This window comes from Nelusetta ayraudi, unplaced genomic scaffold (assembly GCF_046127955.1).
Source record: "Nelusetta ayraudi isolate G7.1 ecotype Tasmania unplaced genomic scaffold, CSIRO-AGI_Nayr_v1 ptg000042l, whole genome shotgun sequence".
Lineage (NCBI taxonomy): Eukaryota > Metazoa > Chordata > Actinopteri > Tetraodontiformes > Monacanthidae > Nelusetta > Nelusetta ayraudi.
Genome location: NW_027466092.1, coordinates 16,472,849 through 16,496,469, shown reverse-complemented (window position 1 = coordinate 16,496,469; position 23,621 = coordinate 16,472,849). Strand labels below are relative to the sequence as shown.

The 23,621-nt window shown below is 44.2% G+C and overlaps 5 protein-coding genes across 9 annotated transcripts; 2 read left to right on the top strand and 3 right to left on the bottom strand.

The window, feature by feature from the left end:
- Positions 1 to 206: 206 nt before the first annotated feature.
- mrm1 (mitochondrial rRNA methyltransferase 1 homolog (S. cerevisiae)) lies at positions 207 to 2,308 on the bottom strand. The gene has a single exon (XM_076034938.1). The coding sequence runs from the start codon at positions 1,909 to 1,911 to the stop codon at positions 787 to 789; it is 1,125 nt and encodes a 374-aa protein (XP_075891053.1). The 5' UTR covers positions 1,912 to 2,308; the 3' UTR covers positions 207 to 786.
- A 246-nt stretch (positions 2,309 to 2,554) lies between these two features.
- chmp2a (charged multivesicular body protein 2A) lies at positions 2,555 to 6,495 on the top strand. 3 transcript variants are annotated; one of them, XM_076034946.1, is made up of 6 exons: positions 2,555 to 2,705; positions 4,372 to 4,539; positions 4,635 to 4,814; positions 4,904 to 5,034; positions 5,459 to 5,520; positions 5,607 to 6,495. In XM_076034946.1, the coding sequence occupies exons 2-6, from the start codon at positions 4,372 to 4,374 to the stop codon at positions 5,723 to 5,725; spliced, it is 660 nt and encodes a 219-aa protein (XP_075891061.1). In that variant the 5' UTR covers positions 2,555 to 2,705; the 3' UTR covers positions 5,726 to 6,495. The 3 variants fall into 3 exon arrangements, with proteins under 3 accessions (XP_075891061.1, XP_075891060.1, XP_075891059.1); XM_076034945.1 differs by having other exon boundaries at positions 2,558 to 2,705; positions 4,369 to 4,539; XM_076034944.1 differs by lacking the exon at positions 2,555 to 2,705 and adding an exon at positions 3,624 to 3,986 and having other exon boundaries at positions 4,369 to 4,539.
- A 579-nt stretch (positions 6,496 to 7,074) lies between these two features.
- msl1b (MSL complex subunit 1b) lies at positions 7,075 to 12,343 on the bottom strand. 3 transcript variants are annotated; one of them, XM_076034936.1, is made up of 9 exons: positions 12,130 to 12,343; positions 10,914 to 11,591; positions 10,578 to 10,780; positions 9,467 to 9,828; positions 9,305 to 9,369; positions 9,114 to 9,181; positions 8,892 to 9,016; positions 8,737 to 8,809; positions 7,075 to 8,367 (listed from the first exon to the last, which is right to left on the bottom strand). In XM_076034936.1, the coding sequence occupies exons 2-9, from the start codon at positions 11,538 to 11,540 to the stop codon at positions 8,277 to 8,279; spliced, it is 1,614 nt and encodes a 537-aa protein (XP_075891051.1). In that variant the 5' UTR covers positions 11,541 to 11,591; positions 12,130 to 12,343; the 3' UTR covers positions 7,075 to 8,276. The 3 variants fall into 3 exon arrangements, with proteins under 3 accessions (XP_075891051.1, XP_075891050.1, XP_075891052.1); XM_076034935.1 differs by having other exon boundaries at positions 10,914 to 11,588; XM_076034937.1 differs by having other exon boundaries at positions 9,509 to 9,828; positions 10,914 to 11,588.
- A 201-nt stretch (positions 12,344 to 12,544) lies between these two features.
- Positions 12,545 to 15,844, top strand: snf8 (SNF8 subunit of ESCRT-II). Its single transcript, XM_076034941.1, has 8 exons — positions 12,545 to 12,880; positions 14,209 to 14,259; positions 14,363 to 14,501; positions 14,593 to 14,697; positions 14,868 to 14,940; positions 15,078 to 15,219; positions 15,346 to 15,420; positions 15,498 to 15,844. The coding sequence occupies exons 1-8, from the start codon at positions 12,827 to 12,829 to the stop codon at positions 15,633 to 15,635; spliced, it is 777 nt and encodes a 258-aa protein (XP_075891056.1). The 5' UTR covers positions 12,545 to 12,826; the 3' UTR covers positions 15,636 to 15,844.
- Positions 15,845 to 15,964: 120 nt separating this feature from the next.
- On the bottom strand, positions 15,965 to 23,068 carry calcoco2 (calcium binding and coiled-coil domain 2). Its single transcript, XM_076034934.1, has 15 exons — positions 22,991 to 23,068; positions 22,392 to 22,562; positions 22,210 to 22,300; positions 20,307 to 20,470; positions 20,071 to 20,196; positions 19,851 to 19,976; positions 19,339 to 19,428; positions 19,146 to 19,252; positions 18,976 to 19,045; positions 18,595 to 18,726; positions 18,328 to 18,504; positions 17,719 to 17,835; positions 17,443 to 17,632; positions 17,023 to 17,048; positions 15,965 to 16,670 (listed from the first exon to the last, which is right to left on the bottom strand). The coding sequence occupies exons 2-15, from the start codon at positions 22,554 to 22,556 to the stop codon at positions 16,509 to 16,511; spliced, it is 1,743 nt and encodes a 580-aa protein (XP_075891049.1). The 5' UTR covers positions 22,557 to 22,562; positions 22,991 to 23,068; the 3' UTR covers positions 15,965 to 16,508.
- Positions 23,069 to 23,621: the final 553 nt, after the last annotated feature.

Genomic DNA, 23,621 nt, shown 5'->3' with positions numbered 1-23,621 from the left:
ACCATACGTCAGTTGATCATTTTGCAAAATGAAGTACTTTTAATACAGTATGATATGCTAGTTATGAGCTCTTTTATTTATGTTTTATTTTCTGTATTGAAAACACACTGGACAGTGACCCCGAAGCCAAGGTACTCTAAAATAATCTCCATCTAAAATATGATCCACTTTTATATTGAACTTCATAACGGCAGAGTTCAAATAGCTAAACTTCAAACAACAACTGTAATAAGTGAATTACTTTGAACAGCATTTGTGTCTTTTAAAGACTTGTTAACACAAAAGTAACCACCATGTTTTTCCAATGCAATGAGTAAAAAGTACAGATATTTGTTACAAATGTAGGATAAAAAAAAAAGAAAAAAGAGTGGAGTGCAGATACCTGAAAAATCTACTTCAGTTCAGTGACAAAGTATTTGTACTTTATCATTTTGATGTCTTGCAACCCCTCGACCAGAGAGAATAAATCACCCACCATATCTTTCAGTACCATATTCCTTTAATCAACGGATTTGTTTCAAAAAATATTTGAAACAAATCCGTGCATTTTAGACTTATTCTCAACATTAAAAAGCAACACGGAAAACATTGTCATTCTGTGTATACAGTGAAGTTTGACTTTTTCAAAGCGGCTCATAAAGAACCTGCCTCTGTAGCTGGGAACTGATATCACCTGGCAGCTAATAGCAGGTGGATGTGGCACAGAAACAAACATGTCATTCTCTATGTGCCTGTGTGTTGCAAACAGGCAAAAACACTTTCCCATTTTTTTCCCCCTGAGAATGTTTAGGACGCTCGTGGTGTGGGGGAATGTCTGGAGCTCAGCAGGGAGTGCAGCAGGATGGCCGTAGCGACAGAGACGTTGAGGGAGTCTATGCCGGGGTACAGCTCTCTTCCGGCTGGGATGCTGAGGAGGGTTTGGCACAGGGACAGCAGCCCTCGGGACAACCCTGCGCCCTCGCCTCCTAACAGCAGCAGCGTGGGTTTGCTCACTTGGAAGTCTGAGCACCGGGTAACAGGGATCGACGGCTCTTCAACGTCAGCCCCCACCGTGCCGACGACGTGCCAGCCCTGCGCGGCCTTCAGCCGCAGCATCTCCTCCAGGTTTTCGTAGCCGTACACGGCGAGCACCTCCATGGCACCCGAGCTGGCCTTGCTGACCACCGGGGACAAAGGACAGCTGTGGCGAACGCTACTGGCCACCCTGTCAACACCCAGGAAGTAGGCAGAGCGGAGGATGGCTCCAAGGTTCATGGGGTCCTGAATCCCCTCCAGGACCAGCCAGAGAGGAAGGGCGCCGTCTGGTCTCCCGTGTCTCCGCCCTCTGTCTTCTGCGGTGACAAAGCCCAGAGGACTGGCTTGAAGACAGACACCTTGGTGCACCCGACCGGAGCACATCCTGTCCAGGTCCTTCTTGCTGACCCGCTGGACCTGAACTCTACGGTGACGCGCCTCCTCGCACACCTTTAGGACGGAGCTCCTGTGCAAGGCCTCTCCGTCTTTGACAAACAGCTTGTAGGCTTCTCTTCTCCTCTGAGTGAGAGCCAGGAGACAGGGAGCAATGCCAAAAACGACCTCATGGTTCTGCACTCTGGAGCCTGGCTGGGTCCACGTTGGTCTCGCTGGCTTCTCCCTCACCCTCTCCGCGGGGAAATCCTCCAGACTCAGTTTCCTGATCTCAGACGACGCCCTGCCGTCGCCTCCGAACTTGTGGCTCCTACTGCGGACGGACCTGTCGTGATCCCGCCGTCCATCAGACACAACGGGCTTGGAGGACTGCGTGCCTCTGTGCTGCCTCTTGGTGCCTCCGTCCTCAGGGGACCAGAGAGCACACGTGGCGTGGTACGACTGAGAACAAACTCCTGAAGATGATCCAGCTGTCAACAGTCTCTTAGTGCACACGTTGAACATCTTCAAATGCTAAATACATCCCACCCCCATTTTGAAGTTGGCAACAAAATACATTTAGAATCAGAACTACGATGACACAGTTGCCCTTGAGAATTATTCCTCAAATGCCCGAGAAGTCTTATAATTTATACCAACGCGGAGATTCTACAGCGGTTTATTATCAATAGCAACCAAGGTGAGACGCTTGCATCGGTCAGTGGCTTAACTTTCTCTCTCACCGCCTCCATTGTAGTTTTGTTGGTCGGTTCAATGCTTTCCGCGCATGTGGGAACTCAGCTGTGTAAAGACAGCAAGAGTGTGACCGGGTGATGAGTATTTTTCATCTTTCAAAACAAGAGTCTGAAATGTTGCGCATGTGATAAGCTGAAGAGAAAAATATAACTTTCGTGACGAACCAAATTTTGCAAGTATAAATATTATGGGCATTAGCGTAAAAATTATCATCTGAAAATTGTATTCTTTCAAGATTTTCTTGCGTATCAAATACACTTTTCCCATAGCGCTGGTCAATTAGCTTACATCTATAAACAAAGCTTTTATTTTGAAAGAAAAAAACCGTATGTACTTTTGTCTGAATGACAAACTTGATGGTTCGGATACCAAACATAGTGACGTCGTCAGAAATTCCGACGTCTTGGGGCGTCTACAAAACGTCATTTCCCGGAAGTAAAACTCTCTCAACGCGGAAGTGCGGGGAAGAAAACAAATAATCATCTAATTGTACCAAGTAGAAACCAGAGAAGACACTCCCGACCTCGTCGAGCTTCTAATTTTTGTTTCGGACCCAGTTCACGGTGAGTATTACACACACCAAGGGGTTGTGGCGCTGGCAGCCGGGCTCAGTGTGTCGCCTCGTCGTTCAGAATAACGTTCAGATTTCAGCGAAGACTCGGCCAAGAAGAGATTCCAACGATCCAACAGGCCTTTAGTTTGTTGAATAACTGCTGAGTAACATTCCCATGACATTAGCTCATCGATAAAATTGACTTTTAAGTGTTGAAGACTGTGCGATAGTTGGTTGAAACTGTCAGTGTTGTTTATTCCTCCAGTCTGACAGGGAAGTTCAGTTTAACCGTTCGAACGTCAAACTAAACAAGACATGACGGAACGTTTGATCAAACTAACAATACATGACGTCATGCCCCACAGGAATAATCATATTGTTGTCGTACAAATTGACCCGTCGACAGAAAAACAACAACAACAACAACAACAACACAAACATCGTCAACTTGTCTGTCCGGTTGAAGTTTATTTTATGTTTATATTGTCTGACAGTTCAGATCTGATAAAAAATATTCATTCAAGGTTTTAAATAATATGTTTAACTTGTGTTATTTATTAATACATTTATTTTTGTAGTGTCATTTGTCTGACTGATACTTTTTTTATTTCAACTTTAATATTCTTATCAGCAGATAATAATAATATTAATATTAATAATATTATTTTATGGTATTTGATTTAAAAATAATAATAATAATAATAATGGAACCAGGAAAAAGACCCTTGCTAATCCTTAAATCATTGATCTATAGAATAATTAAGGGAGAATTCGATTTTTCCCTCCAGTTACCAAAATCAAATGTCATAATTGTAGTACCGCAGCCCAAAAACCAGGTGTCAGACCATCAAAGTGCACGTCTTTTATCTTTGAATCTTTGTATCTATGTGTCTATGATGTCATTTCCTCCAATGAGTGGAAATCTGTAAGACAACTCCTGAAAAACACTGTTCTATTTCCATGAAATCAGACATGTATAAGTTAGAAATACTGAGACCATGAGTATAGGAGAAGCGGTGACAGAAAATGGATGGCTGGATGGATATTAGAAATATCTTTGACTAAAAATAAAGCTGTCGTAACCATCTACCAAGCCTCCAGAGACGACTTCCTAAACCTTAATACCTTATTTTGTATTATCAGGGAGATTTCAGATCCTAGCATGGTGCTACAGTGCCATTGAGGCAGTTTAGAGATCAGTAAGACGAATGTTCAGGATATTGGAAAGAAGAGAAAACGGTTTACGTTACACCCCACATTTGGGGACAGCATGGGCACCTGGAAGAAGAGTGTGAGGAGTCTCTTGATGTCTTCCTGAATGTCTCTGATAATAATCCGACATGAACATTGTCTTCCAAAAGTACTAGTTTGTGGTCATGGGTTTTGCTTCAAATAGGTTTGAAATGATTAAACAATGTCTTTTCTATTTATCTTCTCACAATGATGCAATCATTTAGTATCATGGTAATGTCGGCATTAATTGTTTCGAAATCATCCCAGTAGATCCTTTTCTAAACTGCTGATGCCTTGTGTCCACGACACCAGCGGCAACTCCTTTAAATTCAAACATGGAACAGAAAAACATAATCAGAAATTAACAAATACAAACTATTATGTCACGAAGAAACTCTGGTGTGCACTTTTGACGTTTTTTGCTTGATTCATTTTCCAAGAAGATGGAGTTCCTATTTGGGAGCAGGAAGACGCCAGAACAGTTGCTGAAACAGAATCAGCGGGCGCTCAATCGGGCCATGAGGGAACTGGACCGGGAGAGATCAAAGCTGGAGCAACAGGAGAAGAAGATCATCGCTGACATTAAGAAGATGGCCAAACAGGGACAGATGGTACGGCACACAATGCCTCCAGTGTTGTTTTGTGAGCTCTAACGGTTCAAACGTGCAAGGCTCGTAATTATTATCTTTTTTTTCACTTGCTGCAGGACGCAGTCAAGATCATGGCCAAGGACTTGGTTCGCACCCGGCGCTACGTCAAGAAGTTCATCATGATGAAAGCCAACATCCAGGCAGTCAGTCTGAAGATACAGACGCTCAAGTCCAACAACAGCATGGCACAGGCCATGAAAGGGGTCACCAAAGCCATGGCCACCATGAACAAACAGGTCTGTCATACAGTTGCTGCCCAATAAGAAAGCAAACAGAAAGCCGCCTATCTATGGTCCTCTGACCGCGTTGTCTCGCATCCACACAGCTCAAGCTGCCTCAGATTCAAAAGATCATGATGGAGTTCGAGAAGCAGAGTGAGATAATGGACATGAAGGAGGAGATGATGAACGATGCCATCGATGACGCTATGGGTGACGAGGACGACGAGGACGAGAGGTGAGACAGTGGAAACACATCTTTACAAAACTGACACTTGTCAAAACAAAAAACATTGCTAAAAACTTCCAATAACTTTCAATTTCTAAGTAAATATTTTATATACTGTCAACTCTTTAGTGTTCCTGTATTTCCAATGATTGGCACCTTTTGGCCAGACTAGAGGACTTTAAATCCTTCAAACAGCACAATTGTTATTTTGAAAATAATGACTTCAATGAAGTTGTTATTTTTGTATTCAATTTTTTTTTTTTGTTGCTCTAATTTTTACTTTTCCTCAATATTTGATGGAGTTCAACGCTAAGCCGTTAAAGCACCATTAGATGTGTAGAGCCACACCTGGTCCGTCTCCATCACTCCGCTGTGACAAACCTGACCTACGAAATGTGCTTCATTCAAACGCTTGTCTCCGTCTCACGTGCAGCGACGCCATCGTTTCCCAGGTTCTGGACGAGCTGGGCCTCAACATGTCCGACGAACTGTCGAGTAAGGAAACCCCTCTCTACTTCCTCTCGTTCTCCTCTTTTGTGTTCTCCCGTACATTTGCAATAACTTTGTGCGTGCACTGGCAGCCCTGCCAGTGGCAGGGGGAGCCTTGGCAGCGCCCGGAGGAAAGAAGGGGGAGGCCCAGGCCGCCCAGCTGGATGCCGATGCCGATCTGGAGGCGCGACTGCAGAACCTACGGAAATAATGAGCGCAGCAGCTGTTGGACAAGTGCACTGTGGCATTGGACCTCCATACAAGCATACTCCACATCTTTTTTTATTTTTTATTTTTGTTTTGTCATGGTGATGGATCGCGGCCCTTTCTCTGAAAATGCTTTGTGTCCAAACGGTGTTTCTGTTTGAGGTGTTCTCATTTATTGCGTTTATCATCTATTTACTCTAAATGGAGAAGAAAAAAAAAAGCACCTTCAACCAACGTGGTCTTGTCGTAGCCACAGACATTTTCGCGTTTCATTTAAGGTCCGGCCAAATATTCCCTCTGGAAGAAAAACAATATGTGTAAATATTTCTCAAGGCATGATGTTTTCACAACACTAAAGAGGGACTTTTAAGAAGTTGACGTGACAGAAGTGTATAATTGTACGACTGAAATAAACAACACAAGCAGTCCTCAACGCTGTGCGTTTGTCCTACCGCAACCTCTCCAACATGAAGTTTTCAGTTTTGTTTTTGACCCTTTCTAGTGTGGGATTTGATGCTCTGAAGGTGGTGGAGGGGAAACGTATATAATCTTCTCCAGCTTTAATCTCAAGAACAGGACAGTTGATTCTATACAAACGGATGAAGATCATATGGAGGTGTGTTCAGGGGCTGTGCTCTCCTGGGTTCCTCCTGGGTTCCTCCTGTTCTACATCCACAGGACTCCTACTGACATGCTGTGGAGCCCATTGGTGTTTACGTGAACCTGTCCTGCTCTTCTTTATTCAATAAACATTTATTTTCCAGATTCAACAAACATCTTGTTGCTCACTTCACCCACTCTGAGCGTGAAAGGTCAATAGGAAAATATTAAGAAATGTGTTCAGATGCATGATGGGATCAGTCGTTTCTAGTCTATAGCTACAAGAGTACTCATTACAGTGTGACTTTTTTGTCATTACTATTAATACTGCAAAAGTAAATGGAATGTACATTGTTTGGATGTGTGTTGAGCTCTGCTGGTAATTACTGAAATCATTGCCACAGATGCCTGAAGTTTGTTGCGGCTGCACCTCTTCTATAGGAAACAGAGACAATGGAATCCCCGCCCAGTCCAAACACTTGAAACCTACCCGCCTCCATTTTGCACAAAGCAGACATGATTAACTCTTTGCACTTCACATGGAAGTTTGAAAACAGTTCAGCTGCTTGAAGACTAAAAATAACCTCGTTCAGACTCTTCACCCCAGCGTGTTTTCCAATCGAATTATTTTACTTTCCCTTCCAATGCGCGATTTTAGAGCTGGAGACTTGCAGCATTATCTCCAGCTTTATCGATACAACAGTTAATACAAATAAACACAACTTTATATTAAAACACACCAAGCCCCAAAACCTTCATCAACATGTTAATTTTATTCCAAAAAAATTTGAACTTTCAAAACTGTCAATTTGTCAACAAACAATCTTAGAACAATATTGAATGTACTCAACACTTCCAACATTAAATAATAAAAAAATAACAGCCATGTTTTATGTACATTTTTTTTCTGGAGGCTATGTACAGTGAAAGAAAAGAGAAAGAAAAACATGAACTTTGTATTTCTGAGTAACTGCCCCAGCGTGCGTCTGAAGCCGATGCATCGAGTGAGAATGGGCCGAGCATAAAACTGCTACGAGTAAGATTAAACTCAGTGTGTTAAGAGCCAATGTTGCTACAACTACAGCTACAACTTTTAACATTTCACCTAAACTGGCACCCATGCAATCTCCGAAGACGATGCATTCACGTCACTGCAGGGCACTGGATGGAGGCTCATCGGAGAAAGCGGAAGCAAGGTAAAAAAAAAAAATAGTTAAAAAAAAAATTAAAAAATCGACAATCAGAACTGCATTTTTCTTTTTACTGTAAATCACGTCGCTCAAAGAGCAGAGCAGCTAGAAGTCATGCTTCATCCGCGATGGGTCATTTGGATTTTAGTCGTCGCCCAATGACTAGATATCATTTCTCTGTTATGGGATTAAGCCATGCTACCATACTTTTTCAAACAGCTAAATAGAGTCCATGCAACTTGCATCATAGAACAAAAAAAAAAGAAAATGAAATGAGGAAGCGAACACTGGGCATCACTCCAATTAACAAACACTTGCTTGCATTAATTGTTCTCCTTGCATTAGATTGGGTCAATTCTTTCCTTTTTTTTCAGTATCATGCCTGACGCGGCTCACAACTCCTGATGTCACATTGCACAATGAAATACTTGCAACTGTAGGCAAAACCATATATGTGGTCACACAGCACGATAGAGTGGGATGAAGGCTCTAGCTGCACTGCCCACCACAGACACTTGGAGATATTTTCTAAGCTGATGGTTTTGCTCCTCAGGTGTTGCACAAGAAAGCTCCTCTTTCACGTGCTTCAGTCTCGATGGAGCTCTGCATGCTGCCCTCTGGTGGTACAGAGGCGATACATGTCACACAGACCGGGAAAGCAACTGCCGTTTTTTTGTCTTGCGAGTTTGTTGGCTTGTTTGTTTTTTTACAAGATGACCAGCGACATGGCTGTTTTTTTGGTCTCCAATGCCCAGTGGAGTTGCATCACTTCCTGCAGGTCCGGTGAGGTGTGTGCTTCTTGGGCACCTCGATGCGGCATCGGCTCCGATCGTCCAGCCAGGGCAGCTCAAAGTTCCTGCAGGGAATCAAACACATTTGTCATCATTAAAATAGATTTACTACAATCACTCAGTGGCAATGGCATAGCTCCAACAAATGCAGACAGAAAGAACACTACTCTTTTCAATGACTATAAAAAATATTTCCGGGTCTTTTCCAGGAACTGATGGAAATGAATGTGAATTTTCTTCACAAATTCCAAGAAATGAATGTGAATTTTCTTCACAAATTCCGAGTGGCCAAGGAAATTGCTTTCAACCTCGCTCACCAGATTCCAGGGTTTTTATTTTGTAAACAAAGGAGGCAAATCAAAAAGCCGTTCAGTTACCTTCATAACTAGACAAGAACAATTGCTACAAAGAAACAATTTGCATCTGTGACTTACTCTTGTGACAGCTTGGGCAGTGGCCGACCAAAAGCAACAACTGGCAGGAAGGGAGTGATCACGATGGTTTCAACTGTCGGAGACAAAAATTGTTCAAAGTCAATTTATCAGCATCCAAATGCAGCTCTACTCAGCCAGCAGAGGGGGAGCCCTACCATCCTCTGTGTCGGGGTAGAAGGAGGAGAGCTCCGGCTCACACTCGGGAATCACCTTCTTCCTGTTCATGCGCTGCTGCAAGCGCTGGAACATGCGCTGCTCTCGGATTCGCTGGATGTCCCATCTGGAAAAGGCAAAAGTGAAAGCAGGCAAAAGTTTTAGTTGAATACGTTTCTTGTTTTGTGGATTTCATTGAACTTTGTTCATCTTTTTGTTTTTACCTTTTCCTCCTTTTCTCATCCAGCTCAAGCTTGGCGTGACGTTTCAGAAAAACACCATCATCAAGTGGCTGGAGGGTAAAAAGACAAATGAACTTTAATGTTTGACAGTCAAAAAACAACAAACAAAAAACTAATTGCAAATTGTTGGTTGAGCTGAATCTTTTGCACTTTGCTCCCTCACTATTCCTGACCTCAGGTGGGGTGAAGCAGGGGTCCTCCTCCAGGGGCTCTATATGATTCTCCCTCCAGGACGGGACTAGAAGAAGCATGGCGGCAGCACATTATTCACAGACAGCGCAAAGACAACATTGAATGGATAAAATGATTAAAGATGGGATATAGGTTAGGCTTACAAACAATCAGCATATCATGTACTACATGAGGAGTCCACTCACTGGCCACCTCTTCCTCCTTCTTGGGGGAAGTCTCACGCAGTGGTGACAGCGGAGGTTGGTTCCAGCAACACAGATACATCTCTGTGGTAGACATGAAGGGCAGATCTTCGATCTGACAACTCTGCTCGGGCTCCTCTTTACAAGGGAGCATAACGTCCCGCTCTGCGCCCGACCTCAGGGGCAGCATCTTCTCGGGGGTCTCCTTACTGCGCAGCTCTCTTTGACTGGGCGAGCCTGGAGGCAGCTCTGCTTTCTGGGGGCTGAGCTTGGCGCTTTTGCCCCTTGATTTCTGTCCTTTTACATCTCCAAAGCAAGGCTTCCTGCCAATGCAGAAGATGAACATTTTGATTAATTTCCAAGGGCCAACACCAGTGCATTAGAGTAGCCATCCATTCATCCCTCCATCTTCAATACCCGCCTCTTCCTGAACTCAGGCTTGCAGGGGCCTGCTGGAGCCAATCCCAGCTGTCATAGGGCGAAGGCAGGGTTACAAGGCAGGCTCCATCGCTGGGCCACATAGAGATAAGCAACCTTTCGCACTCACACACACAGACCATCCAGACCACTTAAGGTTTCCAATTCACCTCACATGCATATTTTTTTGACTGGAGTCAAACCCACAACCTTCTTGCTGTGAGGTGGCAGCCCTAGCCGCTGCACCACAATGTTGCACCCATTAGAATAGCATGACTGTGAATTGCTTGAAGACAACACGGCACAGTGTCGCACTTTACGGCCATTGCCTCTTCATTTTGCACGCAGTCTCAGATGGTAGTGGTCACTTTATGAGCCATGTTGGTCATGTCTTGTTTTAATTGTGTACCCATATTGTGGATGACTTGTTTTTCTTTCCTCTTTGCCTCTTTAATCCAAATTTGTGCTTTCACTTTGTTATTGTGTTTGTTTAATGTGCTGGAAACATCCACCTGCCAAGGGACTACACATGGAAACCAGCCTATGGCTATAATCTGACATATTTACATGTGGTGTTCATCAATGTGCGCTGTCTAAAAAAAACATAAATAAAAACAAACATTTGAGCCAAGCTGTCAGGCCTGATTCATTCTACCTTTTTTGGCCTTTGCCACCTCGACTAAAGGGGAGTGGCGTGGCCGGGCTTTGCTGTTGTTGACTCTCGTCCATATCCAAATCCCACATATCTTCCTTGTCAGGGGTCCAAGGCTCAAGCGGCTGGAAGAGGCGCTTGTCACGCGGTGGGTCCTTCCTTGTGAGCTGCAGGCGGCGCTCCATACGCTCAATGCGTGCAAGCAGCTGCACAGGAGGAACAAAAGAAGTAAGAACAAAATACTTGTAAATAGATAGAACAAAGGGGAGCTGGGCACACACGTTTTCAACAGCATCCTTTAAAAATCCACATGAACACTGACAGTCAGGATGTACACACCGTCTCTTTGTCAGCTTTGAGCTCATCTATTTCCTTGTCCTTGGACTGCAGCTGCTGTTGCTGCTGTTCAATGAGGTCCAGTTGCAGGAGGAGGATCTGGCGCAGGCAGTTGGCCTGCGTGTGTGGGCTGGCGGGGCTCTTCCTGATGTTCCTCCATTTGCCCTCGGAGGAGAGTTCAATGGACGCCGAACCGAGGACTCCGGGGACGACCCCCTTGATGCTGTCAGCGGCGCCGCCATCCTTGGGGTTGTTGTTGTTGTTGTTGATGGCCATCTGAGGGTTGTCCATGGTGTCAGCAGAGAGGGGTTTGCCTTTCACTGGGGTTCCCTCACCCCCCATTGGTCTGACAGGGGACAATATCCCCACCGTGGTGCTGTCGCCCTGAACTGCTTCTGCTACCGTGGCAGCGAGGGAAACTTTGCTTGTCATGTAACTTGGCTCTAAGTCCTTGGATTTGCTCGGGATCTCGCCCCCCTGCGCTTTCTGGACATCGGTGTAAATGTCGCGGGGCGCCCTCTTCGGGCTGATGGGGATCACGGCGGCGGCGGCGGCCTCGAAGTGCGTTTTGTCGTAGTCAACGTTCCTCCTGAAGTCTGCCTTTGAGAACAGTGTGGCTCTCAGAGTCATGACGATCACGACCACTTCTCATCCTGCAGCGCTTCGGCGAGGCTCTTCCTGCTTGCCGTCAAACAAGAAAAGGCATTCGTTGTGTTATTTGAGGCAATGCAACTCTTCGCAAAAACAATGTCGTACCGATTCCTTGCACACTGACAGCCCCAGCGAAAGAATGGCACCGACAGTATCCATTCTCCCGGGCATCCCCTTTTCTAAAACGCTTGTCGGGTTTTCGAGCTTAACTAGTTGCTCTTTAACATGCGGTACAAACGCACAGACACCTTTTTCGGGTCCAAAGACAAACATATAAGGTGCGGTGAACCTATGTGTTGCGTCAGAATACACATTTCAGCGCGAGAGATTCAAACAAGGACTCGGGAGTGGCTGTGTAGGACACAGGCAGCCGCCATCTCCTCCATTTTGGTTCTCGCGAAATCATGAAAAACAATAACAGCTAGCTAGCCGGCTAATGCTAGCCGGTTCTGTATCACCGATATAAAACGAGCGTCCGGAGCGAAGCTACATCCACGACCGTGTCAAATAACACATTTATCGACCAAATGCGTAGTTATCGGTATCCTTTGGCGTGTTCTGAGCTTACCTTGTCTAGATTTTAGACCCACCAGTAAGTCCTCTCATGTTCCCTCCTCAAGACTTGCTTTAAAGCGCCTACTAATGCGCATGCGTAATTTTCTGGATGGCCATTTCTTGTGTTTTCAGCGGTTGGCTAGGGTTAGTGCCACTAGAGGGAGACAGAGACCACACCACGTCCACACGACACTACTTCCACTGAAAGTTTTCTATAAGGATAAATGAACACTGTTTTCAACTTCATTCATTTCTGCCTTTAGATGCCGATAAGAGCAGACGAACAAACCACTCACTCTTAAACGTACAGACATTAGTCAATAAGATTAAAGTTTAACGTTACTTTTATCATGCAATATACAAGTACATCCGTTTTGTTTTTCCGTATCCGCCCGCAGCTAGGGGGCGATAGAGAAAAATGGTTGGTGCCACAAACCAGGAAGTAGGCTACTTCCTTCGACTGAAAATGGAAATGACATACTGAAGTAATGTTATTTTACACAAATAGTCTCAAATGTATTGTTAGTGGATAGCATGTTCTAGGCATTTCAGGTTTGAGTTGAAACGTATGCCATTACGTCGTAGAGGAAACTGGAATTTCCTTTTTAATTGAAGCAGACGCTAGTTGCTCATATGACCTAACAAAGCAAGTTATCATTGTCATTTCTGTAAGTTTAGTCAATTTCTAGTTTATCTCACCGGTTAGAAAAATGCATCGAAGAGGTGTCGGGGCTGGAGCTATTGCCAAAAAGAAGCTAGCAGAGGTAAGTTAGCTGTCACGTTCACGCGCTTACCTTCTTATCATACATCCATAATGTTGACTCGTCTATTTTTATTTTTTAACCCTGTTAGCCAAAGAGTTTAAACGAACGTGCGGATTTATGGGATAAACACACCTATTTTAACTGTTTGTACACTTGCAACAATGCAGGACTCAGAATGACAACTGCTCAAACTGAGAAATATGGCTCATGTAATCATATAAACACTGCCCGTCAACAAAATATGTGCGTTTCAATCCCCATGTAACAACCAATGAGAGGGAAACAGTAGTGTTTTACATCTGCTGTGTTTTAACAATGAAAAGGGAAAATATATTGTGCTTTGAACACGGAAGAGTGCGTTGAATGTGCGTGTGCAACCAATGTAGGATAAATGTTTTGTTTGTATCATTAGGTGAAAAAAGTATTTGATCCATAGTGCTGGCGCTCATTTGGAAACGATGCGTGTCGCAATGATGTTGTTGTGGCGTGCGTACCGGTATAAAACAAATATTGTATACACACACATACGGGACGGCTGTTGCTCAGCTGGTAGGATGGGTTGTCAAATGACCGAAGGATCGATGAATCCTGCCTCAAACTCTGCCTTGCATGGCAGTCGCCCACTGGTGTCTGAATGCGGGAATGAAAGGCCTTTGTGAAGCGCGTTGAGCACCGTGGATGTGAAGCGAAGCACCAATATTGCCATTTGACCATTTATATAAATCTAAATATAATGCCAGGGAGCTAACTTTTGCACGTGTGTTTTTACCAAAACATCCCACTAGCTACCTTGCACTGGCATTAGGAGAGGTCAATACAGACCTCCTTTTCCCAGTCAAACACTGAATTTGTATTGCAGAAAGGAAGGAAGAAACTAGTTGTTCATTTTTCTGATTCACTTCTTGTACTTGCTTTATTCATGTTGGCAAGCGTAACTCACTCTGTGATCGAACATGTGCTTGATCTATTTTCACTCATGTGCAATCTCTCATTGTTGATTATTGGTGTCTCTCACAGTTGTGGAGGTCAAAGTGTATCAGTTTTGCATTCTGGTCACTGGCAGAAGAATAAGAGAACTTTCTAAATGCATTGTCTGTTCTGCCAATTTCATCAATATCGGGGGTTGATCTTTTTTTTAATTTCCCTCCTTGGCTGGATCCACCTCTATTCTCTTATTAATCTCATGCCAGGCATGAAAATACCTCAGCAGCATGGATGAGGTTTTGTTAATGCCAAGTTAATGCCAAGACCATCAACTTGTGTTGTTTTTCCACACACTGCAAAACATGAACATAAGTATACATAAATATTTTTATGTTCCTGTTTAGGCCAAATACAAGGAAAGAGGAACAGTTATCGCAGAGGATCAGATTGTCCAGGTCAGTAATAATAAATGCAGTGTAATTAAGTTATTCATAAATGTGACCCAGTGACCACAAAACTTTATTTTCTATGTAAAGACTTGGTGCTCTTCTCTTCTAGATGTCTAAACAATTGGAGACGTTCAAGTCAAACCTGGAGGAGTTTGCCAGCAAACACAAACAGGAAATCAGAAAAAGCTCACAGTTCAGGGTTCAGTTTCAGGAAATGTGCGCCACCATTGGAGTCGACCCTCTTGCCTGTGAGAAACTGTTTGAATTTCATCAGTACATTTGAAGAGTGAACACTTTACCTCTTGACACCTCCCTTCTTATTTCTGCTTTGTTCTTTAGCTGGGAAAGGATTTTGGTCAGAGATGCTCGGTGTTGGTGATTTCTATTATGAGCTCGGTGTTCAGATCATCGAAGTGTGTCTGGCCCTGAAGCACAGGAATGGAGGTGTGTGGTTTCACTGAAAACTAAAACAAGATAGATGAAAAAAATGTTTTTTGCAACTATGTTGTTAATTTTGTCTCGCACTTATAATTATTGTTGCATTTTGCTTTTGTTCTGATTTTAAACATATCGATGTGGCTGTCTTTTCAATCTTGCTGTCTGCTTTCATTAAGGCCTCATTACTCTGGATGAGCTCCACCATAGAGTTCTGAAGGGCCGAGGTAAATATGCCCAGGATGTGAGCCAGTAAGTGTTGCAAGATTATTGTTCAATATTCTGAGAAATACATTTCCTTTGTCTGCCTCATGCATTATTATCACTCTCATGGATAATTTACTAAGAAAGAGTAAAAGCCAGTCATTCAAATCGTGATATTTTCCCAGAGATGACTTGATGAGAGCCATCAAGAAACTGAAGGTGATGGGGAATGGCTTCGGGATGATCCCCGTCAGTGGTTCCTACTTGGTCCAGTCAGTGCCAGCGGAGCTCAACATGGATCATACTAAGGTTCTGGGGCTGGCTGAGGTGAGACCGTCCTCCATCTCGCCTTGTTTTGTTTACCTTCGTGTTAACTTTAAATCCAGCAGCTTCATCACATTTGACTTTCACAGATGTATCTACCAGATTTCTCATGTGCTTTTTTGTTTTTAGAAAAAGGGTTATGTGACAGTGAGTGAGATCAGGGACGGCTTCGAATGGGAGAAGGAGCGAGCTTGTCATGTCCTGGTGAGTATTCCTTTCGGTAGTCATCGGATCTAAGCTGGCGAGCGCTGCAGACACATTCATCCGTCTCGTGTTGCCAGGATCACCTGCTGAAGGAGGGCTTGGCCTGGTTGGACTCTCAAGCAGCCGGAGAAGCGCAGTACTGGCTGCCAGCGCTCTTCTCCGAGCTGAGCTCCCGCGATGTCACGCCCGAGGAGGCCAGTCAGATGACGCCATGAGGGATCGTGTCAGCCGGGACATGCAAGCGAACACATCGTTCCCCGCAGCCTGAAGAACTGTGATAGCGGCTGGAACACTAGGACTGACGAGGCAGATGGACTCTCAGATTGTCTGGACTCAAGCAGGAACAGAAGAAAAAAAAACTTCCTTCACCTGCTCATCGGTCGTAACAACATGCCAAATAGTAAACACTGAATTTCTGTCTACACATCATGTCAAGAGCTTCTTCTTTTTTTAAGGTGACGGTTAAAGGCTTAATCCCAATGTCTGGAGCATGTAATTGATTTATTTTTAACATATAAAAACTTTTTTTTAAAGAACAGAAGCAAGCAGTTGTCAGTTTGTTTTATTGCACATGGAACAGGATTATTAAGATATTATAGTATTGATAATTAAATACTTCAATCTCCTTTTAAGAGTTTATACATTCATAAAATTAACAAATACAAACATAAAACCAGCCTTTGCTTTGGCTGTGTTCCAAATCAGTTAAGTGCGCTGGACCTGAACTTGTTGTAATTTTAAACTGTCATTTTGATTGCAGTTTACCTCTAATCATTGAAGCACTGAGTACAAACCCATGAATACTATTAAGATATAATGACGTGAGAACACCTGTCAACAGTTTAATAATGTGTAATCATACATTTGTGTAATATTGGATGATTATTATAGATGATAATAGGAAAGTGAAATATTAATTTATAAAATGATGAAACGTCAGTATTTTTTTGAACTACAACTTTCGAAGCCATATTTTCAGCCTATTCCTGCACCAGACCTCAGCTTATAAGCGCGTCACAGAGCTACATGAACATCTTGCCAAAGATTCACTTGTCGTGAACAGTGAAGGAAAAGCCCTGCGGCTGCTCTCACAGCTCGTGGCTGTAGACGTGATCCTCATACATGGACTGTTCCATGTTGTCGCACACCAGCATGCAGAACGGGCAGGTGCGGTGGCTATGCTCGTGAGCCTCCAGCTCGTCCTGGGTGATGAAGGGAAACTGCTCGTGGCAGTGGCGACACATCAGCAACTGGCAGAGAGAGAACAAGTCAACACCGCAGGAGTCCTGACCCAGCGATAAGTATCAAGAATCAAGTATCTAGTCAGTGTGTTGCCTTGTAAACCTCAAGAGTGTAAAAGTCCACTGTTCTTTACTACCACCTATCACTTCAGATAGTTTAATGTGTGATTAATGTTAAAACTGCCATGCTGTTCTACTACTTGTTTTTTTCCTACCAGACCAAATTGCTGCCATACTGATGGTGAACAACTGTGTTGACCATTGTTTCCCCAGTTAGTTTGAACTGTTTTTCTAGTCCAGTTTGAAAAGGTTCTGAGCCAAAACATGAATTCTGCTTTATAACTTTAATATTCTTTCTTACCTCTTCCTCTTGCTCCACCACACCACCTGCATGAAACACAGCATCAGTTGAGAGAAGGTGTTTATTGCATTAGTTCACTAAATAATCAGCACTAGTGAGTCCTTTGTGTTTTTTCTTTATATCAAATCAGCCAATTTGGTAGAAACAAATAAATATATTGACAATTTCTCACTGTAATCTTACAATTCAAGATTGTGCCTTTTCCTTGCAGTTCTGAAAGACTGTCTTTCCCAGAATTGTGACGCTACACATTTTTTTGGAATAATGAAAGTAACAGCTGAAGGACATAACAGCAAAGCGTTTGGTTTTATCCAACAAAATGGAATGCATCCACAGCGACTAAAAACTTTGCCTTGTTGAGTGACGGAACGTCTCCAACCGTCGTCAGAGAACAACAGAGGCGGTCGGCGTTCTACTCACTCATGTTCTCATACAGATCGCCAGGGTCCACCGACGCCCCCTGCTGGCTGTCTTCCCGAATGGAAGCGGCGGCGCCCTCTCCTGCTTCTCGGTCGGGTAGCACATGGTCGTGTTGGGAGTCGGGATAGGCGGCCGCTGCCTGGAGGTCAGAGTACGCCCTGCGGAGCTCCTGGATGACATCGGCCAGTTTCTGAGAGGAGGAGGAGGCCAGGATGAGCCGACAGGTGTGTAAAACAGAGCAGCAGCCATTGTTTTGTTTTGTTGGAAGAAACCTGCCTGGTTTTCTCTGGTCAACTCTTCCTTCTCGTGCCTCACGAGGGCCACGCTCCTCTTCTCATCCTCGATGATGCCATCTTTATCTTGGATCTCTTTCTGGACATCCTTCAGCCTTAACTAAAATAAATACATCAATTTTAAAAAGTGCTTCTCCTCATGCAACTTACTTCTGCTGTCGGTCATAAATTGTACAGTGGTGAAAAAGGTTTGCAGGCAGCCTTAAAATTTTACTAATTCCCAATCATTGTCATTTAAGCAAACAGAGGCAAACAAACAAATACAAATTGTTTTGTTGTCAAAACAAGACAAAACTAAATTCTTGAATTTCTCCGACTCTGGACGTGTTGCAAGGGACGTCATCTTGCTCAGATGTCCAGTTTGAGGTAGACGGAACAGTGCATGTGCAGCATTTGGGTGAATGTCGGCGACTAAACTAAACTAAACTGCACTTTGGAACTGATTTTTAGCGCAATACAGTACACCACAAAGGCACAAGCTGTCCAAAAACTTCTTTCCACCACTCTTTTAGACACATGAAAACAAAGGCCAATGGCCAAAACTGCTCTTCAAAAAATCAGGAGCAGGATTCAACCTCAAGTGTGACTTCACCTCATGTTCTCGGCTCTTCTGTTGTGCCTGCCCACTGGACAGCACCGCGCTCTCCAGCTCCTTCTGGAGCTCCTTCAGCTCCTCCTCCAGCAGCTCTTCCCGCCTCCTGCTGTTTTTAGACTCCTCCCTCTCAGCTGCCAACGCCGCCTCAGTGTCCTGCAGCTGGCTGGCCAGTGTCTGAGGAGGATGCCAGAGCAAACATTCAGCAGGGAGTGAAAGCCAAATTATTGCTTTAGTTACCAAATATTCCAATATAACCGTCCCCACCCTCAGATCGTCGTTACTGCTGCTCTGCTGCTCCTTCTTCTGACTGTCGCCCACGTTACGATTGAGGCTTTGCAGCTTCTGAACCTCCTCAGCCAGTCGCTCCTTCTCCCTGCTGCTGCTCTGAATGTCAATCTGCTCAAAGGTGAAGCACAAACAGCCGACACGAGAGGAGAGTTCTAATCAGAAACCAAGTCACTTCACTTTTAAAGTGAAATCTGAGCATGCAATGAAGTTGAGATCAGCTGTACTTTTTAAAACTCTTAATCATCATTATCAATTCAAATCTGAACGCTACCACAGGCAGTAACTTTACTTTTTCCCCTGCACTGAGAATTTGGTTCAAAACGACTTGAACAACCACAGTGGGAAAGTAAGATTCACCTCCAGGAGCTGATATCTGTGTCTTAGTTTGAAAAGCTCCTCCTCTTCTTGTCTGAGTCTGGATTTCAGCCTATAAGAACACAAACAATTAATTTTCAGAGTCCTACAGATGCTCACCATGAAGAGTTTGGTTTAACGATGGCAACAGAAGCGACTGTGACGCGACTCACGCGTGGATCTCCTCGCTCTGAGCTTCCCCCTTTGTCCTCTTCTCCTCATTCTCTCCTTCCAGCTGGTTGATCTTCATCAAGGCTCGCTCATATTTGGCCACATGTGACTGAAACACACAAAGAGAACCAAAGTAGCACTAAAATCATCCAAGTCCAAGTTTCATCATGACTGAGCAAGATGAGAACATCTCACCTCGATCTGTCTCGAAGCTTCTTCTGAGGCCGAACCAGCTGATTTCTGATCTTGCGTCACCATCTGCTTTGGCAGCTGGACCAACATCTCCTGGTAGTGATCACAAAGCGTCACACAGATTGTGAGGACAGAGACTTATATTTTAGCCTCTTTTCTTTTCCTCAGCCTTTGCTTGGAATGAAATAAAAGCGGCAACAGTTACAGTGAAATCACTTTTGATTTGACTTTCTGTTTAGGGACAAATGTACATTTGTTTAGGGACCTTTTTGAATGAATAATGGTAATAATATCATAAATACTAAACTATAAGATCAAATGTGCTGCCTTGGTTGGTTAAGAGGCATAAAATAATCATGTAAGAAACCAAAACAAGCAAAAAGCAAACACTACTGCTGTAAACAGGAGTGTCATAGATGTCAATAGATGGGGCAGCGTGTCTTCTTATGTGTGCATTTTATGTATATTCCAACACTTATATGGCTGATTATTCACAATATGTACAATTCACAAACCTTCAAGCGCTCAGTTTCCTTCTGCTGCTGCTCTACGCTGCTCTGCAACTTCTCATTTTGATCCTTCACTTCACCGATGTCCTTCATGAGTTTGATGTTTTCTTTGTCTTTGTCTTCAAACTCATCCTGCACGAGCAAACAATCACCGTTAAACCCGAATACTTCCGGAACTGCACATTGAGAACAGAGCGCGACGTTGCACTGAGAGAGCTTCACGGACCTTCATGCTGACGGCTTCCTGCCTCTGCTTCTCCAGCAGGCGTTGGAGGGTTTCCTTTTCCTCCATGATCAGGTCGAACTCCCTCTGCAGCTCAGCCTTCTCTCGGACGCTCTGCTCCACCTGCTCCTGCACTCAACCAAACACACCGCGTTGTCTTAATTGACCTCGCTCGCAGCTTGACGTGCGCGTCAACTCTTGCGCGCCGTCGCTGCCAACTCGTTGTCCTCCTCACGCACCTGCGTGGTGACCACCAGCAGGTCATCGTCTTGGCCGCCAGCCTCTAAGCTGTGTTCGGCCATCTTCCTGAAACAGAACGGAGTGCTCGCTCCTCGCACTTGGCCACCGCTGTCGACGTAGCAGAACTGGTAGAACTCGATCTCGTCTTTCGGGAGGTAGTAATCTGGCGGGACAGGCAGGACAGGGTGGACTTTTACAACTCAACTCTGGCTGCAGCTCGTTCACCTGTAAAAACTGTGCCGAGCTTTATCTTGTTTGCAAGTTTGCTAGCAAGGTCTTTATTTCCCCAGTGTGCAGCTGGTTTTTCCAGATGTATACTCTCAACAGTGTTTAAACACCACACATTACATTTCTGGTTAGATTTCTCTAGCTAGGCCGTCACTATAAACATACGAGCCGCAGTTACCTCAGTGAGAACAGTTACAGTCCAGTCGCAGAACATAATCTGTTCCTATTGTTTAAACACTTGTAACATCTTGTTTAAACCAACAATGTGTGTTTATTTTTCTCAGTGACAAACTTTCCATAAAGCAAAGCAACTGACATACAGCCTATGTTTATGACAATAATGCCATTTATCATGACTGTTCTAGGATTTTGCTTTAGTTCATTCAGTTTTAATAGGGGAACGAGTCAAGCAATCCTGATGTTGAGACTTGCTGGTCATTTCTTTAAAATGGTTGACCTTATAGTTGATAAACAAAGCCCCCTTTAGGAAGTTTTATGGTAAATATCCACAATCCTACTACCTCCTACTTCTCTAATTCTGCTGATGTCATCTGTGAGCACAACTCAGCCTGGGTGCAGGCAGGGTTGACGGGTTCTAAGTCAAAGTGTTACATGCCTAGAACTTCTGATAACAAAAGATTTCTCTCTCAGTAACTGATAATGTGCTATCTGAACCCATCTACACAAATGAAACTCATAAGCTTGTCATATCTCCTGGATGTCTGGTAGACATCCAGGACCTCAGTCACCTTTTACTTGTTGATTTCTGTTTTCTGAAAGTAGCATCTGATTTTAGAGCACAGCCTCTTTCGGGACACTCCGTCCTTCTTTCTTTGGACCAGTTTGGTTGTGCTTTGACAGCTGTTTAATTGCTGTGCTGCTCATGTGGTCATCTATTGTTTGAAGCCCACCCTCGCCAAAGCTGTCGACTGCGTACAAAGTGCTTGTAATGTTGTTCACAGCACCCTGCATGAAGTAAAACTCTGTTTGAGGACTTGTAAGACGTTCATGCTTTGTCTCAGGCCCAGATTAGGCCCACAGAGTCTCCTGCCAGTGGTCACTCTTGAGAAAACACTGGCTGAGTTTGTTTATGTATGTAGGCATTCCGATTACTGACACTCACTTTTAAACATCATCTAGAATGTCTGGTCAGAAAATGATCCCTTGCTCAAGTAACTTAATATTTTTTAACAAAAACGTTTTTCTTTTAGCTGAGACATATGCCCAAAATGATGGGAAGCTTTTTTTTGTGACATACTTGTCCCTGCTTAGGCAGTGTTGATACTAGATACAGTGGACAATGCTTCTCTTAAATCCATCACAACCTGTAAACTTCAGTTCAGTCTGAACCTGGGACTGTTGGTTGGCTGCAGACAGAGACGCTGGCACTGCTTGGCTCGCTGCCAAGCTACCTTTGGACACATATTTCAAAATGACACTGGCAGGCTGCAGTCACAGAACTTTTACCTCATATCTACCCCAAGTCTCTGCATTGACAACAGTTTAAATTGTGTTTCAGTAAATCTGACTCCTGTGTGTCCTGTGTCAACAAGTTGGGGAGAGAGAGAGAGAGAGAGAGAGAGAGAGAGAGAGAGAGAGAGAGAGAGAGAGAGAGAGAGAGAGAGATGATCTGTTGGCATCCACCTCTTCAGGATAAACGAAACCAGTGCTCACCATTAAAAATAACTTGTCTCGTCATAGACTGCTCCCCTCCCACATCTACCCACACAAACGTGTGGTAATCCTTAGTTGTGTTCCATCCAACCTGCAGAAGAAGAAAAACAAACAACATAAGAAGGAGGTGTCTGGGGGTAATCAGTATCCCCCCCCGGTGCAGTGAAACGTGGCCCCTTCACCTTAAAGATGCCCACCCAGTCGCGGGGTTGCGGCTGCAGGGTGGGGGTGAGGGTGTAGCGGCAGGTGACCGGGGTTGCGGGAGGGTAGGATTGCGGGATGTCGACGAACAGCACCTGGGAGAAGGTGTGCGCCGCCGGGTCGGTGGTCGCGACGGGGCTCTCCATGCCGATCTGAGCTCAGCCAGTAAACACAGCGTGAGGGGTGACGACAGGTGGCACAACAACAAGAACATGGCCCGAGACCAGCTCGACCACTTCCGGTCGCCGGTGCGCACTTTCAACGCTTGACGCGATGACTTTCTTTCTGGCTTGACTGCGCTTGGAAAAGTCGAAAAATACTTTTCCAGTGCCCGATCTTATTCCAGAGTCCCCACGTAGAGTAAAATACAATAAAACAGTTTCCCCGAAATATCCATTCAACTTTATAAACAGTCGCTATGAACGTAAAATAATATAATAATAATAATAATGAAACCGAAACTTATCCAAGAATCTTTATCCGACTTTAAAACGTCACATCTTTATTTACAACTACTCATACTTGGGGGGAAAAGGACTACTATTCTTGTTAAAAGTTGTAACGTAAACACTGAACTTACGTTTGCTGTCAGTCGTCACAGCGACATCAACCGCTCAGCTCGCCCGAACGACTGCGGTGTGACGTTCACTTGCTTCTCGGAAACGAGCAACAGGAAGGTGAATCAGATCGCGATACGTGTTTCATGGGAATTTAGTCAGTATTGATTGATATCTAAAAGCACCGAAAAAGACCCACAAACGGGTAATGAAAAATGAATCCCCTCTCCTACCGTAAATTAGACCCTATGGTGGTGCATTTATCAGTTTGGTGGGTTTTTTCCCTTGATTTTAAAGTTTGTGCCACAAGATAGGGGAAATGTTTTGCCAAACGACAGTGTTAAATATCTTATATCAAACACAATGCATCTCAAAAGGATAATCTTCTGGTGGCACTGAATTTACGGGGAAGGGAAGCTTTCTCACCGCCTTTCTCCTGCAGTGTGCAATCACGGCACTAGAGGAAGCCAAACTCTCTCTCTGCCACACTTAGGTAGGTTTGCTGCCCTGCGTGGTTGTGTAAATGTGACTGTTTTGTTTAAAATAATTGCATAGAAATTTTTGAAGAGACTTGTTTTTATTGATTTATTGTGTAAATTTTCATCTGGTCCAGGTGGACTTCTTGCAACGCATTTGGGGAGCCTTGCATTCTAA

Excerpts from the sequence above, each read along its gene's own strand:
- calcoco2 (XM_076034934.1), bottom strand. The coding sequence starts at position 22,556 with ATGGAGAGCCCCGTCGCGACCACCGACCCGGCGGCGCACACCTTCTCC. Across the intron at positions 22,301-22,391 it reads ACTGGGTGGGCATCTTTAAG|GTTGGATGGAACACAACTAA; the intron begins GTGAAGGGGCCA and ends CTTCTTCTGCAG. Across the intron at positions 18,727-18,975 it reads ACAGATATCAGCTCCTGGAG|ATTGACATTCAGAGCAGCAG; the intron begins GTGAATCTTACT and ends ACCTTTGAGCAG.
- msl1b (XM_076034936.1), bottom strand. The coding sequence starts at position 11,540 with ATGACTCTGAGAGCCACACTGTTCTCAAAGGCAGACTTCAGGAGGAAC. Across the intron at positions 9,017-9,113 it reads GATGAGAAAAGGAGGAAAAG|ATGGGACATCCAGCGAATCC; the intron begins GTAAAAACAAAA and ends TGCCTTTTCCAG. Across the intron at positions 8,368-8,736 it reads CTGCCCAAGCTGTCACAAGA|GAACTTTGAGCTGCCCTGGC; the intron begins GTAAGTCACAGA and ends GATTCCCTGCAG.
- snf8 (XM_076034941.1), top strand. The coding sequence starts at position 12,827 with ATGCATCGAAGAGGTGTCGGGGCTGGAGCTATTGCCAAAAAGAAGCTA. Across the intron at positions 14,260-14,362 it reads CAGAGGATCAGATTGTCCAG|ATGTCTAAACAATTGGAGAC; the intron begins GTCAGTAATAAT and ends CTTCTCTTCTAG. Across the intron at positions 15,421-15,497 it reads AGCGAGCTTGTCATGTCCTG|GATCACCTGCTGAAGGAGGG; the intron begins GTGAGTATTCCT and ends TCGTGTTGCCAG.
- mrm1 (XM_076034938.1), bottom strand. The coding sequence starts at position 1,911 with ATGTTCAACGTGTGCACTAAGAGACTGTTGACAGCTGGATCATCTTCA.
- chmp2a (XM_076034944.1), top strand. The coding sequence starts at position 3,966 with ATGGGCACCTGGAAGAAGAGT. Across the intron at positions 3,987-4,368 it reads TGGGCACCTGGAAGAAGAGT|AAGATGGAGTTCCTATTTGG; the intron begins GTGAGGAGTCTC and ends TCATTTTCCAAG. Across the intron at positions 5,035-5,458 it reads GAGGACGACGAGGACGAGAG|CGACGCCATCGTTTCCCAGG; the intron begins GTGAGACAGTGG and ends TCTCACGTGCAG.